General features: G+C 42.4%; 1 protein-coding gene across 3 annotated transcripts in view; it reads left to right on the top strand.

The window, feature by feature from the left end:
* Positions 1-23,475, top strand: part of SLC12A5 (solute carrier family 12 member 5) — a 73,472-nt gene that overhangs the window by 12,516 nt on the left and 37,481 nt on the right. For all 3 annotated transcript variants that reach the window (XM_075277365.1, XM_075277364.1, XM_075277366.1), the window contains exons 2-4: positions 11,384-11,463; positions 13,579-13,710; positions 17,450-17,596. In XM_075277365.1, the coding sequence (XP_075133466.1) occupies positions 11,384-11,463; positions 13,579-13,710; positions 17,450-17,596 (359 nt within the window). The remainder of the gene's footprint in view (positions 1-11,383; positions 11,464-13,578; positions 13,711-17,449; positions 17,597-23,475) is intronic.

Here is a 23,475-nt window from a genome sequence, read left to right as displayed (position 1 = left end):
TCTGTGTTTAGTGGAAAAACTAAAGGCACTGATATTATTGCTATGGGCACTCTGTCAGCTTCCTTTATGTTCTGTGCTATAGCCTGTCTGTGATACAGTCAACTGTGGAAGTTCTGTGGGAGCTTCTGCTTCCCCTTTATGTCAGTGCAGAGTCTTGAGCACTAGTGTCTATATTGCTGTGGCCTGTGCCCACCTGCCTGTGTTTCAGTCGGCTGTGGAAGTTGTGGGAGCTTCAGCTTCCCTTTATGTCAGTGCAGAGTCTAGAGCACTAGTGCCTATATTGCTGTGGCTGGTGCCCACCTGCTATGGCCTGTGCCCACCTGCCTGTGTTGCAGTCAGCTGTGGAAGTTGCGGGAGCTTCAGCTTTCCCTTTATGTCAGTGCAGAGTCTAAAAGCACTAATATTTTTTGGTATGGCCTGTGCCGACCTGCCTGTGTTAGTCAGTTGTGGGAGCTTTCAGCTCCCTTTGTTTAGTGCAGAGTATAAAGCATTAATATCTATTTCTATGGCCTGTGCGATTGCTGACTTGTGTGCACCTGTCTGGCCGGGGTTAAAAAAAAACAAAACAAAAACCCCGCTGCCTTAAAGCGCAGCTAATGTGAACAGCAACCTGTCAGATACAGTGAGGTTTTTTTCAGCAACTCCCACAGCTCAGGTGAGGTAAGCTGAAGGTGCACAAGTCTGCTCTTGTGAGTGATCAAGTCTTCCAGACTTTTTTCCCTCTCCCACTTCCGAGGCAGAGGAGAGGATGCACAAGTTGGATTTGGTCAGAACACTACGTATCTACCTGGAGCGTACGGCCGCCTTCCGAAAATCAGAAAACCTACTAGTTAATGTCCATGGCCATACCACAGGCACTAAAGCATCCAAAGCCACCTTGTCAAGATGGATCAGGGAGGCCATTGCTTGATCTCTCCACGCCCAGGACCTACCAGTACCAGGATTTGTGCGTGCAGAGCCGTATCAACTTCTTGTGCGGAAAGACGTTCTCTCTCCTTGGAACAGATATGTGGCGCCGCTTCCTGGAGTTCGCACACGTAGGCAAAGGGGCGGATTTTGACAGTGGATTTCGCATCAAAATCCGCCCCTTTACAATGGTGGTCTATGTAGACCACCAAGCTTTTTTTCTCCGCTAGCGGCGGGCTGCCGCTAGCGGAGAAAAGAAACGACATGCCCTTTCTTCAGGTGGAAGCCGCACGGGCTCACTCCTATGTCGGCTCATTCATTTGAACTGACCCTTAGAGTGCATCTAAAATTGGGCAATTTCTGAACATTATATCACAAAAACTATATTAGTAAGTTAATTTTTTACAGTTTATATACAATTGAATATTTATTTGTGCCACTGAACAACCCATTTAAGGTTTTAAAGAGAACCTTTCATGTCCTCTAACCTAGGCAGTGTTATATACCATCAGCTTTGATGGTATCTTTCCCTGTAGGAGAAATATCAGTGTCCTTAAATTTGATTACCAATGTCACTGTACCGAGAGGGATCAGTGTCACAGCTCACCGTCATCAATAGGTGGTGAGGAACACCTCTATGACGGTACTCCTCTATAGACTTGTACTGTCAGGGGGGTGTTCCTTATCCAAATAAGTCTCCCTACCTTAGAGAACATGAATGGCCTTCTTTAAAGCTTGTAAGACTTAATTTATGCACTCAAGCAAGGGAATAAATCTGAAATAATAAAAATTTATTAAAAAAAGCCTGACCAAATGGGATAGAGGACCTAGCCAGTTCCTATCCAGTCCATACCAAACAAATAAATATATTGTGTACAGGCCTGTCCAAAAACTTTAAATTTTTGCATCCTTATGGTTCTTCGTTCCTACTGAAACCCAAAAGATGTGAGTTTGTAGTACAAGCAGACAGAGCGAGCAGTGCTGGCAGTGAGGGATAGGTGTTTGACATGTTGCCAAATGTTTTAAACTCTTCCATAGCGGATGGGAAGTTCGATAAAGACTGAATAGATATATTAAGAGATGATCTGCAAAGGCTTATGTTCTCTAGCGCTCACCTTGTAGCCTCTGATGTTCATGTTGTTTCTAATCGCTATCAGCAGGTCCTCATAGAAGAATAATAAGCAGCGGGGATAGAGGGCACCCTGCTAGGTCCCATTATTGATGTCTATTAGCTTAGAACAAGAACCAATTATTTTATTCATTGCAGATGGGACGGAGAAATGCCAGTTTTCTCTCAATTTTGCTGACGCCAAAATAAAATTAAAGGAGGGTGTGGTGAATTAGAGCTGTAATATGTCTTTCTGGCATAGACTCAGAGTAACAGGAGGCAGATTTTTTCTGATCTTATTCAACTATTTCTCTTTCCAACATAAATATGTATATGAGACAAATGTATACAGATATATATATATATAGACATTTACAGACCAATGGACCCCAACATATAAGGGGGAACATTTCTACTGAGATCTGAAGTGCAGTTAGTGACTCTGGATAATGGAGGGAGATGTAGAAAACCAAATATGACACAGTCCTGAGCTTCACTCTTGCATATACTATGATGTTACTGTGTGTATTATCCCTATACTGTGACATCACTGTGTGTATTATCCCTATACTGTGACATCACTGTGTGTATTATCCCTGTCCTGTGACATCACTGTGTGTATTATCCCTGTACTGTGACATCACTGTGTGTATTATCCCTGTACTGTGACATCACTGTTTATATTAAGTTTGTACTATGACATCACTGTGTGCATTAAGCCTGTACACTGTGTGCACTATCCTTGTACTATTACATGACATTGTGCATTATCCATTAATATATAGGAAACCGAAATAATAATTAGCTTTTCATGTTTCATGTTGCAGTTGAAGGTGGTCATGGTGGAGCGGGGCCTATTATAAGTGTTGCTATGGAGCCTCATACTTACATATTATACCCCAGAATCAGAATTTAAGTAACCTACCCCTGGCTTAGAGAAATCTTAATCTTGAATCCTTAGTTATACTACATACAGTACCCCCATATCTCCCCCCACCGCTCATGAACACCCCGGTATTATGCATGGCACTTGCTAGGTACACTGTTCTGGTGCAGATTTTGTACTGATGCCAAAGAGCTTTCCCTTACACTTTTTCTTCTGAAAAGTCTCCTCTAAGAGCAGAAATGCGGAGTGACAATGTCAATCAAATTCAATGACTGGAGGAGCTTTTAGCTTTGCGTTCTCTCTTTTATTTCCAATACATTACACAGTAAAATTCCTCCCAAGCATTCTTTTCGCCTATGTTTGTGCCGCTTATTCTTTTATTCTGATAGAACAGTATTCTAGAACCTTCCTGTATAGACTAGGTGGCTCTTTATACTTTAGATTTACAGTCACACTGGTGTACTAATCCATTGCTTCTCATACTGCGAGGTGCACCCCGGTGGTTGATAAGGCTCAGCCAGGGAGACTGTTTTCAAAGGAGTGACCATATGCCGATTGCTAATGCTCCATAGGCCTTTCTGTCTCAGAATTAGCAATATAAATGGCTCTATATCTGCTTATCCCCATGGTATATTGAGTTCTGGATACAAACCAAAGATCACTTGAGTGATATTTTTATTCTGGACTTAGACTTTGACCAAGAGTGAAGCCCAGTCACCACAATGTTCTGGCCAGTCAACGTTTGAGACGTCGTGTACGAACTTGTCCATGTATTTTCATTGTGTTGAAGTGTATTACATTTCATCATAAAAGACATTGTGGTTAAACCCAATTATCAGCCGGCATGTAATGAAACATGATTTACAACTTGCCGACATATCCAACTAAAGACGATAATGTCGAGATCCCACGCCGGACAAGACCTTTGTGTAGTGAATAGACAAATGATGAATAATTTAACATATTTCCAATTTGTGTGATGACGTCTCCCAATAAATCACAAATGAAATGTTAAGGAGATTCATTATGGAGTTTGTTTCTATGAGGTTGATGTGTTTTAGTGTGATGCCACTGGCTGTAGAGCAATACCGTTGATTCTTAGCATTTCCACCATGATATTGTAGTTTATGGTGATGGTGTACTTCTTTATGGAGTTGTTTATGGTGATAAGGCCTGAAGAAGGTCGATACCTAATAATGATGTGATGGTAACAATGAAGATCTATGTGGTGATATTAATGATGAGGCTCTAATTAAAGAGAATGGGTCATCGGCCTTTTATATAGGTGCATCAATAAGAAGCACAATACCCTCAAAGTCCTGTTAGGTCTTTGAAAGGAGTCATTAAAGTGTTATTTTGTAGCCGCTAGGTCATATCACCATTGGTGGAAGAGAAGAGATTCTGTAATGGTCTGGGTCTGGTTCGGAGTCTTAAGTTGCTACTACTTAGAAAATGACTTACTTGCAAGGCTGGTAATATAGTCAGGAGCAAGCCAGTGGTCGATACACAAGATGAGTATAAGGGTTTGCAGCAGAGCAGGAGAGAGCCGCTAGATTACAGGCTGGAAGCACAATAATCTCACAAGGCACAAAGTGCAAGGCTGGGTTTATATAGGAAGTACAATCAGAGAACAGGGTGGAGCAAACCAGAGAGGCGGAAACTGAAACTAGAGGTAGCGGGAACCAGGGTCAGATCAGCACAGGAGCTGTTCGGAAGGCTGAATAGCTCAGTTGGAAGAGCTGCAGCTTGGGACACTGAAGTCCTTGGGTTCAAGTCCTGACACATTCATTTGAATGGGTTTACCAAGTGTCCGCCCGTGAGAATTTTGTAGTCTCCGCGGTGAAACAGTTTTTTTTGTTAACCGGACACAAAATCAGACATGCAGGACATTGTGTCCAGTTAAAAAAAAAAAAAAAAAGGTTTCGCCGCGGAGACCAAAAAACACTCACGGTAGGACAGTCTGCCGGATTTCCGTCTCCTGTCGGCAGAAGACGGAAACCCACATAGCGGAGACCGGGCGCAGGTGTGAACCCGCCCCTTACATCTACTGCCCATAGAAATCTATGGAGAGGGAAGGAGTAGGTGGGAGCAGTTACAGAGAGAGGGAGAGACATGCAGATATTCTGCAGCTGCATCTAATAAGTGTTTAATCTCACTGCAGTGCTGAATTCCCAGTGATATTGCTGATTTGATTCTCTAAATATTCAACTACTTAGCAACAATTGTTGTCTACAGAAATGCTTGTAGCTACGAGTATATATATAACTGGATGATATTATATGGGATATTTCGTAGCTGACTTTTTCACTAAGCATTGTGGCTGGAGCAGTATGGGGACATTTTTGTGCTCTATGAATGGGGCATTGTATCTGGCAATGAACATGAGGAACATGGCAGTTCAGATTATTTAGTCATTGACTGAGATGAAGTTCCTACACAGTCTTGTGTTGTATGGGATAATCTTTGCTTGCAGAACAGATTATTATTCAGTTGTTTGGGAAGATAGGTTAACTTTTAATTTATTGATCTTATTCCCTCCTTATTCCGGGCCCAGGAGTCCGTCGGGCAGTCCTACTTAGTGTTTTACACTCATCTCTAGATGAACACTCATATCTGAAAGCCTGTAGGGCGGCCCACTGGAATCCTAAGCCCAAATAAGATGAGATTTAGATCAATAAATGACAAATAGTCCAGTTTCTTTTTTTTACACAAGTACATCAATATATGTCTAGTCAGAGAACTGGATTTCCAATAGAATATAAAGTCATTTCTTATTGCACTTGGACAAGTACAAAGGTTCATTTCACATCTTCTTAGTCCGGTAAACTTTATTGGTTAAGCAAGCAAGACACTCAGGGGAATTTATCAAGACGAAGCTGTTCAATGTTTTCCCGCTGTGCTTTTTGGAATATTTTTATTGTTTAGTGTTATGTTTTTGGTCTGGCAATTGGAAAGTTTGTCTTGCGTTTTGTTTTTTGTTTTTTTGCAAATGAATAGAATAGATAAATATAAGAAACTTTGTAATATATCTTGTTATAGAAAAATGCTTCCATCACCTGTTATCAGCTGCGACTCCTGCCTGCTAAACTGTTCAATTCACTGCCAGATCTGTCTTTACAGACAGGCTGTAGTTCCTAGTAATTTTTGGAGAGGGTTGGGAGCAGTAGGAAGAGAAGCTCTCTACAGGCTCCTCACCCTCACTTAAGATGGCTCTGAGCAGTGAATTGATCAGTTTAGCAGGCAGGAGAGTAGCTGATAGGAGGACATAGAAGAATATTTCTTTTAGAAGATATATAACAAATTTTCTTATATTCATCTGAACTATTCATTTAAAAAAAAAAAAAATGCTATTTAAGGAAAGTGACTACAATAGATTTCACATGATTTTAAGTGTCCAAATATAGTGCAAGCCTTGTACATTGGTGCAATGAGTAATACAGACCCATAGACTCTCCTATGTGCAGAGCAGGTTTAGGAGTGGCAATATGGGCACAATCCTGATTTACTAGAGTGCCTGAGACCAAAAAGCCCAGGAGTAAAGTAAAACCTATCATTAATTAACCATGTATGATTCAATTAATTAGGAGGTAAACAAGTTTTCCAGGCTTATTAATTGATGACTTATCCTTAGAATAATGTGTCAAATAAAGATCAGTAGGGGTCTGACACCCGGGTCCTCTATGAATTAGCTGTTTGAAGAGGTTGCACTATTCAGATGACTACTTTGGTCTCTTAACAATAAAGCAAGTACAGTGCTGTACAGTACAGTGGCTGTGCTTTGTATCATTCACTTGAATGGGACTGAGCTGTCATCAGGCCATGTGACTGGTGAATGTAATGTCATATGACCTGTGAAGCAAAAGCAGTGCTCAGGGAACACTTCTGCTTCTTCAAACAGAGGATGCCATGGGGCATTGACCCCTGATGAGCTTCAATTTATGATCAATTGTAAGGATAAGACATCAATTAATAAGTCCCAGAACGCCCCTTTAAACTATTAAGTGGATTCTTTCAGTGAGTGTTATTTAGATACTGCAAATTTGGGCAATATAAGGTGGTATTATATGGGCTGTATATGGCAGTATTATGTTAGCACTATATGGTGTTTATTATGTGAGCTAACTTTTGAGAAAACTGTGGGCAGGTGACCCTATCTCTCTTAAGCCCAAAGGCCCAGTTTTCTGTTATACTAGCCTTGGTATATGGTTGGGAAATATAGAGACAAATGAAACTAAACTATACATGAAACCAGCTAGATCATTACTAGTGGGAAAGAGGGCCATGCCCCTGAGTTATGAGTACTAGTGAGAAAGAGGGTCCTGCCCCTGAGATATGAGTACGAGTGAGAAAGAGGGCCATGCCCCTGAGTTATGAGTACTAGTGAGAAAGAGGGTCCTGCCCCTGAGTTATGAGTACTAGTGGGAAAGAAGGCCCTGCCCCTGAGCTGTGAGTACTAGTGGGAAAGAAGGCCGTGCCTCTGAGCTGTTGTTAGGATGGAGTCCCACAGGTTTCCTTTCCAGCGCACAGCGCCACCTGCAGGTCAATCCAACTCTCGCCCTTGGCGTCGTGCAGTGAGGTGTGTGGAGTCTAAGTCCAGCTTTCTGCCTACTGAGCATGCTTGGACCTTTTGGAGGCGCTCAGAGGCTAAGTCCCATTCTTCCCCTACTGAGCATTATTGGACCTTTTTGAGCCGCTCGGATGCTAAGTCCCATTTTGCCCCTACTGAGCATGTTCATTGAAGTTATGGCCACCACCCCTGTGGGCGGGGACTTGCCTTTTTATAGCTTGTGTTTACGCCCGCTGGGCGCTCACACTTTAACTAAATGACTTTGAGACAGGAGGTCAGGGCTAGATTCTGGTGAAGGCAGGTTGTCAGACTAGGCGTCTAGGATAGGATTCCTTGGCCCCAACCAGGGCACTGCCGGTAGGGACCAGAAAAGCCTATTGAACTGTCTATTTACATTGTAGCTCCTAGCTGTTGTGGAGCCCTTTATGTTACTGGCCAGGGGTGAAGTTTAACCCCTGGCAGCCTTTACTGTGTAGCAGGGTGAAGCATTTGTTAGTGCCTATTTCTCTGATGTAATTTAGCAATGTCCTTTACAAGGCTTCATTCGGCTTCACCCAGCAGCTATACACAGGTGCACTTTCCCAGTGAAGTTAACTGGTGACAGTTTGTTGCAGTCTGTTCACACTAGAACTGCGCAAACACCACTGCCAGTGTAGTTAACTGGTAGTTTGCATTTCAGTCCTCACACACTAACCGTACCTGTGAGATTAACTGGTGCAGTGTATATTGCAGCTTGTAAATTGCTGCTCTGCTCAGGCAGACGTCTGCCGTCTGGGGGCTTGTGGACCTCACTGCAGTGTCTTGCAGTCTAGCGGTTCACTGTGAGTACTAGTGGGAAAAAATGGCCCTGTCTTTGAGCTGTGAGTACTAGTGGAAAAGAGGGCCCTGCTCCTGAGCTATGAGTACTAGTGGGAAAGAGGGTCCTGCTCCTGAGCTATGAGTACTAGTGGGAAAGAGGGTCCTGCTCCTGAGCTATGAGTACTAGTGGGAAAGAGGGCCCTGCCCCTTAGCTGTGAGTACTAGTGGGAAAGAGGGCCCTGCTCCTGAGCTATGAGTACTAGTGGGAAAGAGGGCCCTGCCCCTTAGCTGTGAGTACTAGTGGGAAAGAGGGCCCTGCTCCTGAGCTATGAGTACTAGTGGGAAAGAGGGCCCTGCTCCTGAGCTATGAGTACTAGTGGGAAAGAGGGCCCTGCTCCTGAGCTATAAGTACTAGTGGGAAAGAGGGCCCTGCCCCTGAGCTGTGAGTACTAGTAGGAAAGAGGGTCCTGCCCCTGAGCTATGAGTACTAGTGGAAAAGAGGGCCCTGCTCATGAGCTATGAGTACTAGTGGGAAAGAGGGCCCTGCCCCTGAGCTGTGAGCACTAGTGGGAAAGAGGGCCCTGCCCCTTAGCTGTGAGTACTAGTGGGAAAGGGGGCCCTCCTCTTGAGGGCTTACCACCTTCAAGGGAAACTAGGTGAGGGTAGAAGTTACTCATATGGTAGCAATAGTGGAAGGAGGTTAATGTGGGCTGTTCTGAAGAGATGGGCCATCAGGTTGAATTTGATGGTTTTGACTGTGGGGGACAGTCAGATGTCTAGGGGAAGTGAGAATGGTGGAGGCACAGGAGAAATCTTGAAGACTGTTGGATGAAGAGAAGAGTGAACAAGGAGGCCTATCAAACTGTATTAAGGACAATTTATGATCCCCTATTTGTAGTAGGCCCAGTAAGTTAATGTAACTCCTTCTCATGTAGGGTTCCCAGTAATCTAAATGGCACAAGGTAGCAGGGCCCCCTTAGAGATTTTGCATTGGAGCTTCAATCTACACCTCTGATCTCTTGGTTCATATAGCCTAGGTTTTTGCTTTATGAGTGATGTCAGATCGATGCTTTATTGTGTTTATCATGTTTTATAATGTTGTAGTTTACTGCCATATTTCTAGCTAAGCATTGTCGCATTTTCCCTAAGGCAATATGAAAAATGGATCTTGAACAGCAATACAATAGCAAACTCTTCTTATAAATACTGTAGGTAGGATAGGTTTCTTTAATGATGCTGTCTCGCAGTACTGTGATGTGTGCAGATGCCCCATGTGTTTTGTTGCAAGCAAAGCTTACAGTTTAGAACTTATAAAAAGTTGAATATCTTTGTTAATATTTTGCTTTTCTTGCACTGATCCTGAGCTACAGCCTTAATAACCCAGAGCTGAACTCATAGTTCTGCTATTAATTATTAGCAACTCTGTCAACAGATACACCTCGAATATTTACGCTGAGCAGTCGTAATGCACTTAGTTTTTCTCAACAGCATATAGCAGTATAGTTTCTGGTGTACTAACAATTCCTACAATGAAATTTACTCCTACAAGCATTGTGAAGACCCAAACCAAACAGTCATTGCTGGGAGAATTCAGCTCTGAAGTCTGCCAGATTGTGAACACAGCTGTAGGCTACAATACCGGCTGTCACTATGAACTAATATGACTTATTTTTATATTATTTAATACAGCTGCTTAGGGGCCCATAAGAAATAATTACTCACCTCTCCATTATTCACCTCAATAGTGACAGGTACGGGCTTCAATTTGTAGGTCCCCTGCATGTTTGTGCCAAGAGACTGCTACAACCAATCTTAGGCTTCTTCGGTCTCCTCTTCACAAATGGCTACCACAGCAGTCATGTGTCGTTTCTGAAGAGGCCACCTCTGAGGCCTGTGATTGGCTGTCACCTACAATGAATAGGACATCGCTGGTGACATCAGCCAGAGAACGTGTAGGTAGACAAAAGGAGCTGTCAATGCTGGAAACAGAGGACCGGGTAGAGGTGAGTAAATTTTAAGTTTATTGGTCCCTCGATACCACTATCAAATAATCAAAAATAAGTCGGAATAACCATTTAATATGGCGCATTTAACCCCTTCCCGATATTTATGGTGGATTTTGGATCTTTAAAGATGGTACCCAGTCACCCAGCATCAGTGTCTGTAATTTGCGACAAATCCAATAATGGATTATTAACCCCTTAATTGTTAGATGTTACTTTTCCAGTTCCCTACAACTATTTGAAGGCTCCCAGTCCTGCCAATACTAGATCTGTACTTGAGAACAGATTAACTCGCATACAAATGAGTGGAGAGGCGCACGTATGTGTAACATCTCTCCATTTACTTGTAGCAATGCTAGGGCCCTGATCTTGATCTAGATATAGGTCCCCAAATCCGAGAGATGGGTCCTACATCTAGCAGGTATTAATGGCTTATCCTATGGAAGGGAATACCTCCTATGTATATATATATATAGTAACTGCAGTATCTATCATAAAAAATTCTTGCTGATGGCCAGCCTTTGGATTTCCTTAAAAATAACCGTGAGAGACTAAATATTGATGGAAAGAAGAAGCTGCACAATGTTAGTCATCGGGAATAATGAGGATGATGATGACAACATGAGGAAAATTGTCGGCAAATCATGTCTACTTATTTATCTGCCCTATTGCTTTAGAATTTCATAATTGATTCTCTGTTCATCGAGATGAGAACGCTGAGGGTTTTTTTCCCACCGTATAAAAGATGTTGTTATACTTCTGCTGGGAGACGTCTTCATGCTTTCACCACACTTCGCTAGCGTTCTAGTCTGTTATTAGTCCGAAGATTCCCATAGTCCACCTTCAGAGCATGACCTCTAGTACGAGTACTCCCTTGTAGACATTTATGGCTATCTTTACGGTCCTGTTATTTATACTGGCTTCTGCTCTATTCATTTCCTTCTGGAGATATGCTTGGAGGTGCCGAGCTCTTGTCAGTCAGCGGTGTGAGCTGTTCTTGATATCATTAATAAGGAGTTAATTATAAGATGACACCGATTATAGGGGGTAAGGGAGATCTAAGATTCCTGGAATGGAGACCATGTGATCACTTCTGATGTATGTTTTGTCTTCAGGAGATGGAAACCCCAAGGAAAGTTCCCCATTTATCAACAGCTCGGAAATGGACACAGGAAAAAACATGGCCCTGTTCGAGGTGAGTCTTGGAATCGGAATAAGGAGCAGTTCAATGATACAAAAAACAAAAATGACAAACCAAAAGAGGCCCCAAGTAAGATCTGTAGCCTTTAGTAAAAATTATATGATCTTACAACATATTACAAACAAATTTTTTTTGGCTATTCCTAGTATAATACCCATATACATGGACAATGACGCTTACGCTAGGTTCACACTAGCGTTCGGGTCTCCGTTCTCAGCTTTCCATCTTCTGCCAGCAGAAGACGGAAAGCTGTCAGACCTGGTCTGGCCGTGTGCGCCGGTGAGCGTTTTATGCTCTCCGCCGCGAAACCGGGTTTTTAAAACCGGACACAGAGTACTGCATGTCCGACTCTGTTTCCGATTTTAAAAAAACGGTTTTGCGGTGGAGAGCATAAAACGCTCACCGCCACTCACGGCCGGACATCTTTGAAGCCCATTCAAATGAATGGGTATGAAAGAGTCCTGCAGCTTTCCGTCTCCTGCCTCTGTTTTGTGCAGGAAACGGAAACCTGCAGAACGGAGACCAGGCTCAGATGTGAACGAGGGCTAAGAGACAACTCCGGTGGCAGAGTATATCCCTTCAGAACAAAGGATTGGATATAATAATTCAGCATACCTGATCTTTCCTTTCTAACATATACAGAATTAGCATTCACCAAGCATTATATATACATTATATGATTGACCATTTCTGCCCAACCAAAGTTTGATGTGTATGGTCACCTTAAGGCGTAGCAGTTTGGGTCCAAAAGAAAGCAAAAGTGTCTGTAATTGTAGTCCAGACATGAAATAATTCCTTCCTCGCGCTACATGTACAGTCATACAGTTTTCTAGATAAATTAATCCCGCCATAATTATACATTTATGAATAACAGAACCAGATAGCTTTGTTTTCCTTGTAGTGACCATGCTGGGTTACTGCAGCTTAACTTCTGTTCACTTGTATAGGACTGAGCTGCAGTAACTCAGCACGGCCACAACACTGACCAGAGCTATGAACCTCCAGCTCTGTTCTCTATACAGCAGAAACACCATTTCAGCACTAATAAATAATGTTTTCTGGCACAGAAATTGGAACAAATAGTTCATGTGTCGTATTTTTCATTATGTCCTTGTATTTATTCATATTAATAATCACTTTTAACAGTGAACAAATGTAACTCATCTGTATCATGATAAGAGAAACACTGTACTAATGCAGCTGCATCTTCCACTGGTATATCAGTCATGGGGAAGCTAGCTTGGTAGCAGCAATGGTGCGGACCCAACCAGAAACAGGGGCACAATGTCTGGTGCAAACAGGTTTATTTGGAAAAACAGCAAAATAAATAAACCTTCACTTGAGGTACAGAATAAGAAAAAATAAAATACAGCCTTAACATCAGGCAGAACGTTAAACAAAACCCTGCTCGTCCGAGCACTAACTAAACAGCAAAAAGCTAACTATACGTGTGGCTTACTACCAAGCCACAAACAAACAAAATAGCACAGTACATTCTCAACAGACTCTCAGTTTTTCAGGACAGACCCCAGCGCCTCTGCTTGCTCCCAGGATCTGCCTTGAAGTGCAGGTTCTGCAGCCTTTTATGGCCCAGTAACAAGCCTATGACTCACATCTGAGCTGAGACCTACTCAATACCCGCATATCTGTAGACCCCCTGAACGGAATAAGGAATGCATTAACAAGTGATGAGCTTATGAAAGCACACAGACCCCATAGACTATAATGGGGTCCGTGTGTTTTCCGCACGGTGTTCGCACGAGTCATGTGGAGAGGAAAGTAGTTATTGAAGTACTTTTCTCTCCGCATGTTCTGTGCGTGGAAAATACAAACACCCCATTATAGTCTATGGGGTCCGTGTGCTTTCATTGCTCACCGCTTGTCAATGCCGTTGGTATTCCATTCGGGGGGAGGTCCCCAAGTTGACTCCCCGAATGAAATACAAAATGCAGTTGTGAAACAGGCCTAAGAAGGTTAACTTTCATAAGTAAAGAGTCCCTCATATACTACCAAACAAATTATCCATTACAAAGGGAGCAACACATCATTATATTGTTACCCATTATTCCATCCTTTAATTCTCAAATTGATTCAATGTTATGTTTGTAGGAGGAAATGGACACTAGTCCAATGGTCTCCTCACTTCTCAGCGGCTTGGCCAATTACACAAACTTGACCCAAGGAGTAAAAGAGCATGAAGAAGCGGAAAACAATGAAGGGGCAAAGAAGAAGCCTATTCAGGTAAGACTTTAGAAAGTACCTTCAAGAACATCATAACTGGATATACACCAGTGACTAATGTTAACTGTGAGTTCAGTAATATGTTCACAGTTGTCATCTCCATCCAGAAGTCTACTTGTTCAACTTATTTATTACAATGTATCAGCAAAAAAAACCCAGCTAATGATCTATACAGGGAAATGTAGTCACAAAGACTTTCCTTTCATCTTATTTCATGAGATACATAAGGCTTACTACAAGTAATATCAATAAACTTCAATGATCTGGAAGATAGAGACCACAAGGGGTTGGCTAATCTTAGCTGCAGGGAAATTTGAAGGTTGCGGCCCTCGAGTAAGCCTCCCTAGGTGACTATTGACCTGCAATGTCTAGAAGCAAAAACGTTTGTAAAATATAACGTTCTATGCGGCTGTTCATACACTATACTGGAACAAAGCTGTAGGATGTACAAAGCAGGACAAAGTTTTGAAGCAGCAAGAGAAAAAAATGATCACTACTGAACCGATAAGCTGATATCACCAAATCAATAAGGACCATTATCATCTGACAGAAGAGCGGCCATTACACCAGCTACAGAAAATAATCTTACCAGCCAACGTGAATGAAATGACCACATAGCACAGATGTAACCAAATTACACTATCACCAAATCCAGAGGACTATGGTATTCAAAACGTGTGCCAACAGACTGAGGGATAGGCTTAGAGTCATTTCAGAGGACTTAGTTCCAGGTTCAAGACTCCATTGTATGGGTGTCTAGCTTGGCCAATACCCCTAGTCATGTTGCAAGCCTTAAATGATTTAATATTTATTAACAAAGATGCTACCACCATTACGTGGCACTAGCTAGACAATTTTCTTCCTTTTTGAAGACATTATTATTGTTATTTATTTTTAGAGCACCATTAATTCCATGGTGCTGTACATTATTATATTAATTCCATGGTGCTGTACATTATTATATTAATTCCATGGTGCAGTACATTATTATATTAATTCCATGGTGTGCCGTACATTATTATATTAATTCCATCGTGTTGTATATTATTATTTTAATTCCATGGTGCTGTACATTATTATATTAATTCCATGGTGCTGTACATTATTATATTAATTCCATGGTGCTGTACATTATTATATTAATTCCATGGTGCAGTACATTATTATATTAATTCCATGGTGCTGTACATTATTATATTAATTCCATCGTGTTGTATATTATTATATTAATTCCATGGTGCTGTACATTATTATATTAATTCCATGGTGTTGTACATTACTATATTAATTCCATGGTGCTGTACATTTAAGCGTTTACATATAATACACAGAACAATACTAACAGTGACCAACTGCCACAGTGGGATTGAGGGCTCAGTCAATGAGGGCTTGCAGTCTTTGAGGGAAGGGGATAGAGACAGATGGTGGTATGCTGACACTATTGGAGGTTGTAGGCCTTCCTGAATAGGTGAGTCTTCAGGGACTTTCTGATGCTTGTGATCGTGGGGGTCAGTCTTATGTGTGGTGGTAGTGATTTCCAAAAATACATTATGGCAAATGTCATCTGGTACATTCCACTGCAAACTCAGCCCACATCAGAAGTACATTCAGTCCTGTGCATAGGGCCATAAGAGGCTAAGCGGGCTCGGTGGTGTAGCAAACTGGTAAGATACCAAAGGATGTGGCAGCATTAGGAACAACTCTACAATCAGAGCACGTTGTAACAAATGAGGGTGGCTTCACCTGCGCCCGAACTCTGTTATGCAGGTTTTCCGTTTCCTGCCCGAGAAACTGAATTCATTTGAATGGGTTTGAAAAGTGTCTGCCCTTGAGCGCCTGTGAGTGTTTTGTGCTCTCCGCAGCGGAACCGTTTTTTTTTTTTTTTTAACCGGACACAAAGTCGGAAATGCAGGACTTTGTGTCCGGTTAACAAAAAAAATGGTGTCGCAGCGGAGAGCACAAAACACAAGCGCTTGACAGCAAGCAGTGAATGTAGGTTTCCATCTTCTGCCGGCAGAAAACGAAAACCTGCATAACGGAGTTTGGGCACAGGTGTGAACTCGCCCTGACTTTGTTTCTTTAGCACTGTTCCAGTTGTCTTTATCAGATAACCATGTCAAGAACTGGAGTTGGGAACCATTGCTCTAAAACACTGAGATCTAGACTGAAAATGTGTTAGGATTAGGAGTAACCCTATATTCAGTACTCAACTATAGTAGCCCACGTACATGAGAGCAAAGTCAATCAACTAACTTATGTTAGTTTTATGGGTTTTGTTGGGGCTCTTGTTGTAGTGTGACCCAGAGTCTGGGGGCTTAGTTTGGCAGCTGGGATGCTGTTCTTTGTGCAAGGTACTGCGGTGATGGCTGCCATACAGTACCGCAACCAATAGAGTCGCAACCTACTATACAGAGGTCCCTGAAGGGTCTACGGGCTTATACACCTTGTTCAAAATATATAGTAAGAACCTGTTAATAACCCTGCATATAGTTATGAAACTCAGTCCATGTGTTGGCCAGATTTACCAGCCTGAACAGTAGGCCGGGAGAGGGACTCCTAGCAGTATAGTTATCTATGATACAAGGAGTCCCTACCTCCCAGCGACTTACTGTCCTGTACCGACTATAGTACGACTCAGTAGGTCTTTCGGAGGCAAGGACTCCTAACATCATAGATATCTATACTGATAGGAGTCGCTCCCCCGGCCTACTGTTGAGGTCAGCAGTGGTTGTGTGTGACGGCTGAATAGTCATTTAGAGAATTTTCTGTTTCTTAATGAAAAATCTAAATTTTGTAAGCCGGTGGTCAATAATATGTTTACTATTGCTATTTTTTTATTTCCTCAAGAAAGACGGTTTATTAAGATTACAGAATACATGTCACTTTGACCGTAGATTAGTCTGGTCCAAGGTGTCCGATATTTTCTTATCTGCTAGTTACAAGGAAACCATGCATCAGGGATGAGGAATCATTCAGACTTCTAAGAGAAACCTAGGCGAAACAAGGAAACCTTACGAGGAACCTCATGAGAATACCATGGTCATTAAAAGCCAAGCTGTAGTGTTGAGTTAATAGCCATATGGAGTGAACCGCCAGACAAACCTGGAATCCCTGAAGGACTTCTCATCTGAAATGGATTAGGTTGTCTGACAGTTTCTTTAACAACACAAGTAACACTTGGATTTTACCGACTATATTTCGTGTTTTGGGACGTTCCTGCCTGTAATTTTTGAATTCTTAGTCATTTATCATAGAGTAAGATCCTAAGGCTGGTCTTACACGGCCGTAATGTAAGTCCGCAAATGGTCCGCAATTGAGGGTTTTCAATTGCGGGCACATTATATTCAATGGGGCCTCTTACACCACCGGATATTTTATCCGTGGTGTGGCCAGGCCACAACCGTGGTCCGCAATTTATAGGACATGTCCGTAATGGGCGAGTGCGGCAGGACACGGACATTTGCAGAGTCTATGTTGCCAATCAGCAACTTGTGGACCGTTGTGTAAGACCAGCCTAAGCCTTCTAAACCATGCCAACATGACCAAACCATAGAAGCCTCTTACTGTTCAACGACCACTTGGAAATCCATCACTGATTTATACAGCTGTAGATGAAAATTTTTTAAAACCCTTTAAAAAGGATTAAAAAAATAAGTTTGCATGTTTTTGTTATTTTTTATAACTTTCTTCTAAATTTAAGAATTTCATTACCTTATAGAATTGTTGCTCTTTATCCTAGGCTCCAAGGATGGGAACCTTCATGGGTGTCTACCTACCATGCCTACAGAACATTTTTGGTGTCATCCTCTTCCTGCGTCTCACTTGGGTTGTGGGAGTTGGAGGTGTCCTGGAGTCTTTTATTATTGTCGTGATGTGCTGCTCCTGTGTGAGTATGGGGCTAGGGAATAGTAGATGATGGAAGGACCATAGATCAGGCCACCATGAGGGACACTTACAGTGCAGTCTAAACTTCTCAGACTACATTATATATATACAGTATAGATTCACACTGATCAGCCATAACATTAACAAGGCCTGCTTATAGAGTTTAGATCCTCCTTGTACCACCAAAGCAGTTCTGACTCATTGAGGGATGGACTCCACTTGACCGCTTAAGTATCTAGTACCAAGATATTGAGATCATATTCTTTAAGCCCTGTAAGTTGTAAGGTGCAGTCCCATGGATCAGACTTGTTTTTCCTAATAAATCCCACAGATGCTCGATCTGTTTGAGATCTTGGTAATGTAGAGCTCAAGTCAACTCTTTGAACTTTTTGTCACGTTCCTCAAACCATTCCTAAACAATTGTTACTGTGGTAGGGTAGAATAACTTGCTAAGGAGGTCAGTGATATTAAAGGAGGTCATAGACATTAGGGAATATGAAGGCATGTGCCAAAGTACGTGGAATGCATCGGAGTGCCATTCATATAAATGCTAGGACCCAAGGGTTCCCAATAATACATCACCCTGCCTCCTTCCTATAGTGCATCCTGGTGCCATCTTTTCCTAAGTTAGACGGCATATAGCACCTGGCTATCACATCATGTAAAGACATTGAGATTCATTCGACCAGACCCCCTTCTTCCATTGCTCCATGGTTCATGTACTCACTCTAGGTATTTTCAGCAGTGAACCAGGGTAACATGGGCACTCTGACCAGTCTGCAACTATACAATCCAATATACAGCAAGCTACAATTCTCTGTGTGTTTTGACAGCTTTTTATTATATTCAGCAAAAAGTTATTTGAGCAATTTGTGCTACAATAGCTCTATAGAATTAGACCATATGGCCTAGGGGGATATCGTCACTCCTTGGGTAGACACCACCATATAGGTGTGTGGAGACTTATTAAGCCTATAGCACTCCACTTTGCAAGGGACCATGGGAAGAATATGCAAATCTGTCTTCCATGATGTAATTAGGAAGTCAGGTGCCTCAGTGGCCTAGTCTTTGCTCTCAACTAGTATCATTGAGCCTTGGGCAAGTTATGATAGCTTGGACCACTCTTGCTAGGTGCTAACCACCGCATACTGGGAACCCTCCACAAGACCTGCTGTTTAAGGCCCGGTTCACATCTCCATGTGGGATTCCATTCGCGGAGTCTGCTTGGGGACTCCCTGAACAGAAACCTATACGCATAGAAAAGCAGTTACCTGTGAAAACACACAGCCCCCATAGACTATAATGGAGTCCATGTGCTTCTGCTCAGTTTCTTCATGAAACATGCAGAGAGTAAAGTCCTGCAAGCAGCGCTTTTCTTTATGCATGTTTCATGCAGAAATGGAAATCATATGAACCCGATTAAAGTCTATGGGGTCCGCGTCTTTTCCCAGGTAACCGCTTTTCTATGTGTATAGGTTTCCGTTCGGAGGGTCCCCAACCGGACTTCTTGAACGCAGATGTGCACCAGGCCTTAGAAATGCTCAGAAGCAACCATCTAGCCACACAATGTAGCCTTGCATCAAAATGGCCTAGGTCGTTCCACTTGCCCATCTTCCTGCTTCCAGTTCCAAGAACCAGTCGAAGATGATCAATGTTATTCACTTCTCTTGATGTTATGGCTGACCAGTGTACATGCATATATTATATATAGTAGTTACACCAGTACTTTGCTATTCTACACGTAGAAGCCATATAACAGTATACATAGCAGTACAGTAACAATGACAACACATCTGCTGCAATAAACCCAATAGTTGCGTATGTTGTATACGTGCCTTGCTTCTGTATATTCCCAGCACACAGTACACGTCACATACAGGCAGCTATTCTTAGAACTGGATGTATATGAGATAGGACACTAGAAATTGTGTTTATCATTGATGTTCTTCTCTATTCCAACCTTTAATATTCTCAATGTTACCATATGTCTGCACATTCCTGTTCTCATAACCCTCTCATACCTAATGGCTTCTCTCTCCTGCCATCTCCACCGACACTCTTCATAGCTTTTCTACTTTCAGCATTTGGACAATTCAGCAGCATCGAACTGTTAAAAACCAAATTGGTCCCATATGTTCCCATCTAGCTGCATTGCGCCACATTAAGTCCAGAACACGCACATAATCTTAGTCTGCGTGGCCCATATCACATTATGTGAGTGATGGATGTCATATGGCCTGCCAGTGTGTGATGTGTATTTCTTCCATGATGTTCTTGTCTGATGTTAGTGCCAGTGACTGTGTCTAATATCACACCCACTCTTTATGGGATCGCTGCTAGTGCCAGAGCTAATCCTTAATTGAGCGGCGCTGCTTCCTGAGTTATCGCCTAGTTCTGGATTCTATTGCATGTGCTTATTTGTAAGTGCGCTCTTTAGATAGCACTAAAATGGGAAAACTCATTTCTGATCTAGGCTATTAAGCTAAAGTTGGAGAAGACGTTCAATTAAGGCTGATGAGGCTGTTCGGGGGAAATCTCCTGCCAAACAGTCAAGCAGTAGTATTGTAACACGCCATATCGTGTGCCCCATCTACGAGGATGATCCTTCTGTCCATGATACAGAGCTGAGGTTGTCACCTAAACATGGCCGTATACATTAAGGGGGTTTTCCAAAACCTATTAATTGATTTATTAACCGATCCTTAGTATACGCCATCATTTGAAATTTAGTGGGGGTCCGATACCCAGGACCCCTACGGATCATCTACTTGAAGCATCAGCAGCAACAACACTCCAAATCCTGCTTCCTTGACACAGGCATTGTGATATAATGTTCATCGTTCACATGGCTAGTTCAGAGTTCAGTCCCATTCAAGTGAATGGACTGAGCTGGAAAACCAAGTACAACTGTTGTACAAATGGATGACAATGTGCTTGGTAAGTAGGGAAGAGACCACAGAGCTCATGGAAACGCCAAAGCCTCTTCAAACGTGGTCAGCCGAAGTGTTAGACTCCTACCAATTTATAATTGATGACCTACCCTAAGGATAGGCCATCGAGTAAATGGGTTGTCCAGAATTCATAATTGATAGTCTATCCTCAATTTAGGGTTCAACCCCTAATAGGGCATGTGATATCACATGTGAAGTCACACGACCTGTTTGCAACTCAGTCCCATTCAATTGAACAGGCTGAGCTGCAAAACCAAGCACAGGTGGTACAGAAATATAGGGCACTATGCTTATAGGCAGTGCAGAGGCTGCAGCGATCACCTGAACCGGGACGTAAACGCCGCGATTTGCCCGCGGCGGAAACGCTGCGAGAAAAATTGTGGTGTTTTACAGTGCAAGCAAAGGGGATGGGATTCATTCGAATCCCATCCCCACTTTGCGGAAAAAATGCAGCGCGGGCACGCTGCGATTTGCAAAGCCGTTGTGGCTTTGCAAATCGCAGCATGTCAATTATATCTACGGAAACGCCGGCGGCTTTCCCATAGATATAGTGGGAAGAGAGAGTCCGCAGAGGAAAACTCTGTGAACTTTCTCTTCAAAGCGCTGCGAAAAGAACCGCAATACGATCACGGTTCTTGCCGCAGCACTTTATCACTGCGTTTACAGCCCGTTGGGCCTTAGCCTAAAACAGTTTTCATCCAAGACAATGGAAGAAACATCTAAGGATGGGTTATAAATAATTAAGCCTGGAAAACCTCACATCAAAACTGGGTGTCCCAACTGTATCCCGAGAGAATTGTCCATATCCAGAACATGCATGCTCAGTTGAACTGCGGACTGACATATATGGGACAATTAAAAGACATAGCTGTCAACCAACCTAACATTCGGCTGTATGGCCGCCTTAATCCTTAACACAACTCAGCGTTATGACATCACAGTGTTATCTATGGTTTTACATAGGACTGCATCACCTCCGCCAACTCCAATTCTTTGCATCCTTTAATAGGGCCCGTTCCACTGCTACATTTGCTATATAAAACCAAGCGCAGCAATATAATAAATAACCCCTAGATTTGCAGGTCTCCCGAACTATGGAAGGTATACACAAAATATTCAGCCCCATATACTTATAATACCAGTGCAATTGAAACGGAAACAGATTGCTTGTAGTAAGCTCTGGTGACACAACCTGCTCCTTCCCATCTCCAAGAACCTATCCAGGTCTCTTCTGCTTTTGTGTATGAGTAGTTGTACTAATGTCACCCTATTACCGATATTGCGGTATATAACGTAGTTTTGTCTGTTATGACACCCGGTGACTAGTTCTGGTATTGCATTCTATGCTTATTACCGTATATAATAGCTAAGACATAATTACGACAATATAATCGTCTACGGTGAGGTCGCGGTGACATTTTATATATATATATATATATATATATATATATATATATATATATATATACATTCTTCATATACAGTCTATGTACTATATCACGAAAAGATTGTGGGACAAATGCAGACCCTATGCAGTCCTATTTCCTAAGCTGCTGCTACTGGAGGTCACCATGTAGCCCTAACACTAACATAAATGCAACCGACCTGCGGAGGTGACTGTGCGTCATTTTACGTCGGGATGACATGTCGAATACACATTCACATGTCTTCAAGTGTGAAAGTCACTATTACTCAAAGCTGAAGAATTATCACAGCCCCCCGTTCACACTGACGTCACCATATAATAATTAAACAAGTGCTAGGTATATAGTTGTATGGGAAATAAGACCTTTCATTGTTCCTCAAAGATCCTTGAGAATACAAGAGCATAGAGATAATAGCCATTTTTTTTATATAGTTGGAGACTGCTTGACCCAAGGGACACTGTTCCCAATGTAGCAGGATATTGATTCTCCTGTGCAGCAGTCATCCGGGGTAATGCTATCTGGTGACATGGGATGTGATTCTCCATATTGATGTGGCCTCTGGGTAAAGTAGTGTCACACATTCATCTAATATAATGTGGCCACCATGCTTTAAAAAGTAACATTTACCCCCTCCACCAATTCCAGAACTTTGCATTCTTTACCCCCCTGAGTCTACTGCTTGTGCTGTGAGCAAAGTACATAACATAATTCACTCTGAGTAGTCACTTAAAGCGCTCTAAATAAGATGAAGTCCATGCCCATATCCCCAGTAGATCCAGAGACATAACTGGTTGAAGTGAAGATGGATATACTCGCAACTCTCACTTTGACCAGTGTGCAGGGAATCATGTAGCTGTAGAGAGAGTTGAGTGATTCCTCATTCTCCTGTCCCTGTGACTTCAGATGACCCCAGGAGAGTGGGTACCATGGACCTCCCCATCATCGATTAGAGACCATGCCATACAACCTCTTAGATGCCGCGGTGAATGCTGACTGCAGCACCTAAGTAGCTTTACAAAAAAAAGTGGACAATTTTTTTGCCTTTTTAATAAAAACCACACAATTTGTATTGTCACATCTATAACAACCTCTAAAGTAAAATTAGTACATTCCAGGTAGAATTTTTTCTCTAGCCCCCGCCACTTCTGAGCAATTACTGCTGTTAGGTTAGGCTACGTTAAAGTGGTATGTCCCTAATAACTTTCATCAACTAATCATCTCTGACTGAACACTGTCAGACTATGCAGCGATCTTGAGTTCTGGTGATAATGCTCTGATTGGTGGGACCCAAACACTGGACCTCCCAATCATTAGAACTAGGGTTCCCATATCTGAAAGGAGCGGCAGTCACACCGGTGGTTTGGGAACTGCCAAACCGAAGCAGAGAACAATGCATGGTTACGCCAAAGAGATGGATGGAGTGGCGGTATGCTGGTATGACTTCTGCTCCATTTTGACGTGGGGTACATAAGATAACCCATGATTAGTGGGGTTCCCAACAG

This window comes from Leptodactylus fuscus, chromosome 6 (assembly GCF_031893055.1).
Source record: "Leptodactylus fuscus isolate aLepFus1 chromosome 6, aLepFus1.hap2, whole genome shotgun sequence".
NCBI classification, from domain to species: domain Eukaryota; kingdom Metazoa; phylum Chordata; class Amphibia; order Anura; family Leptodactylidae; genus Leptodactylus; species Leptodactylus fuscus.
Note: the sequence above shows the minus strand (reverse complement) of the source record. Positions and strands in the feature narration are given on the sequence as shown.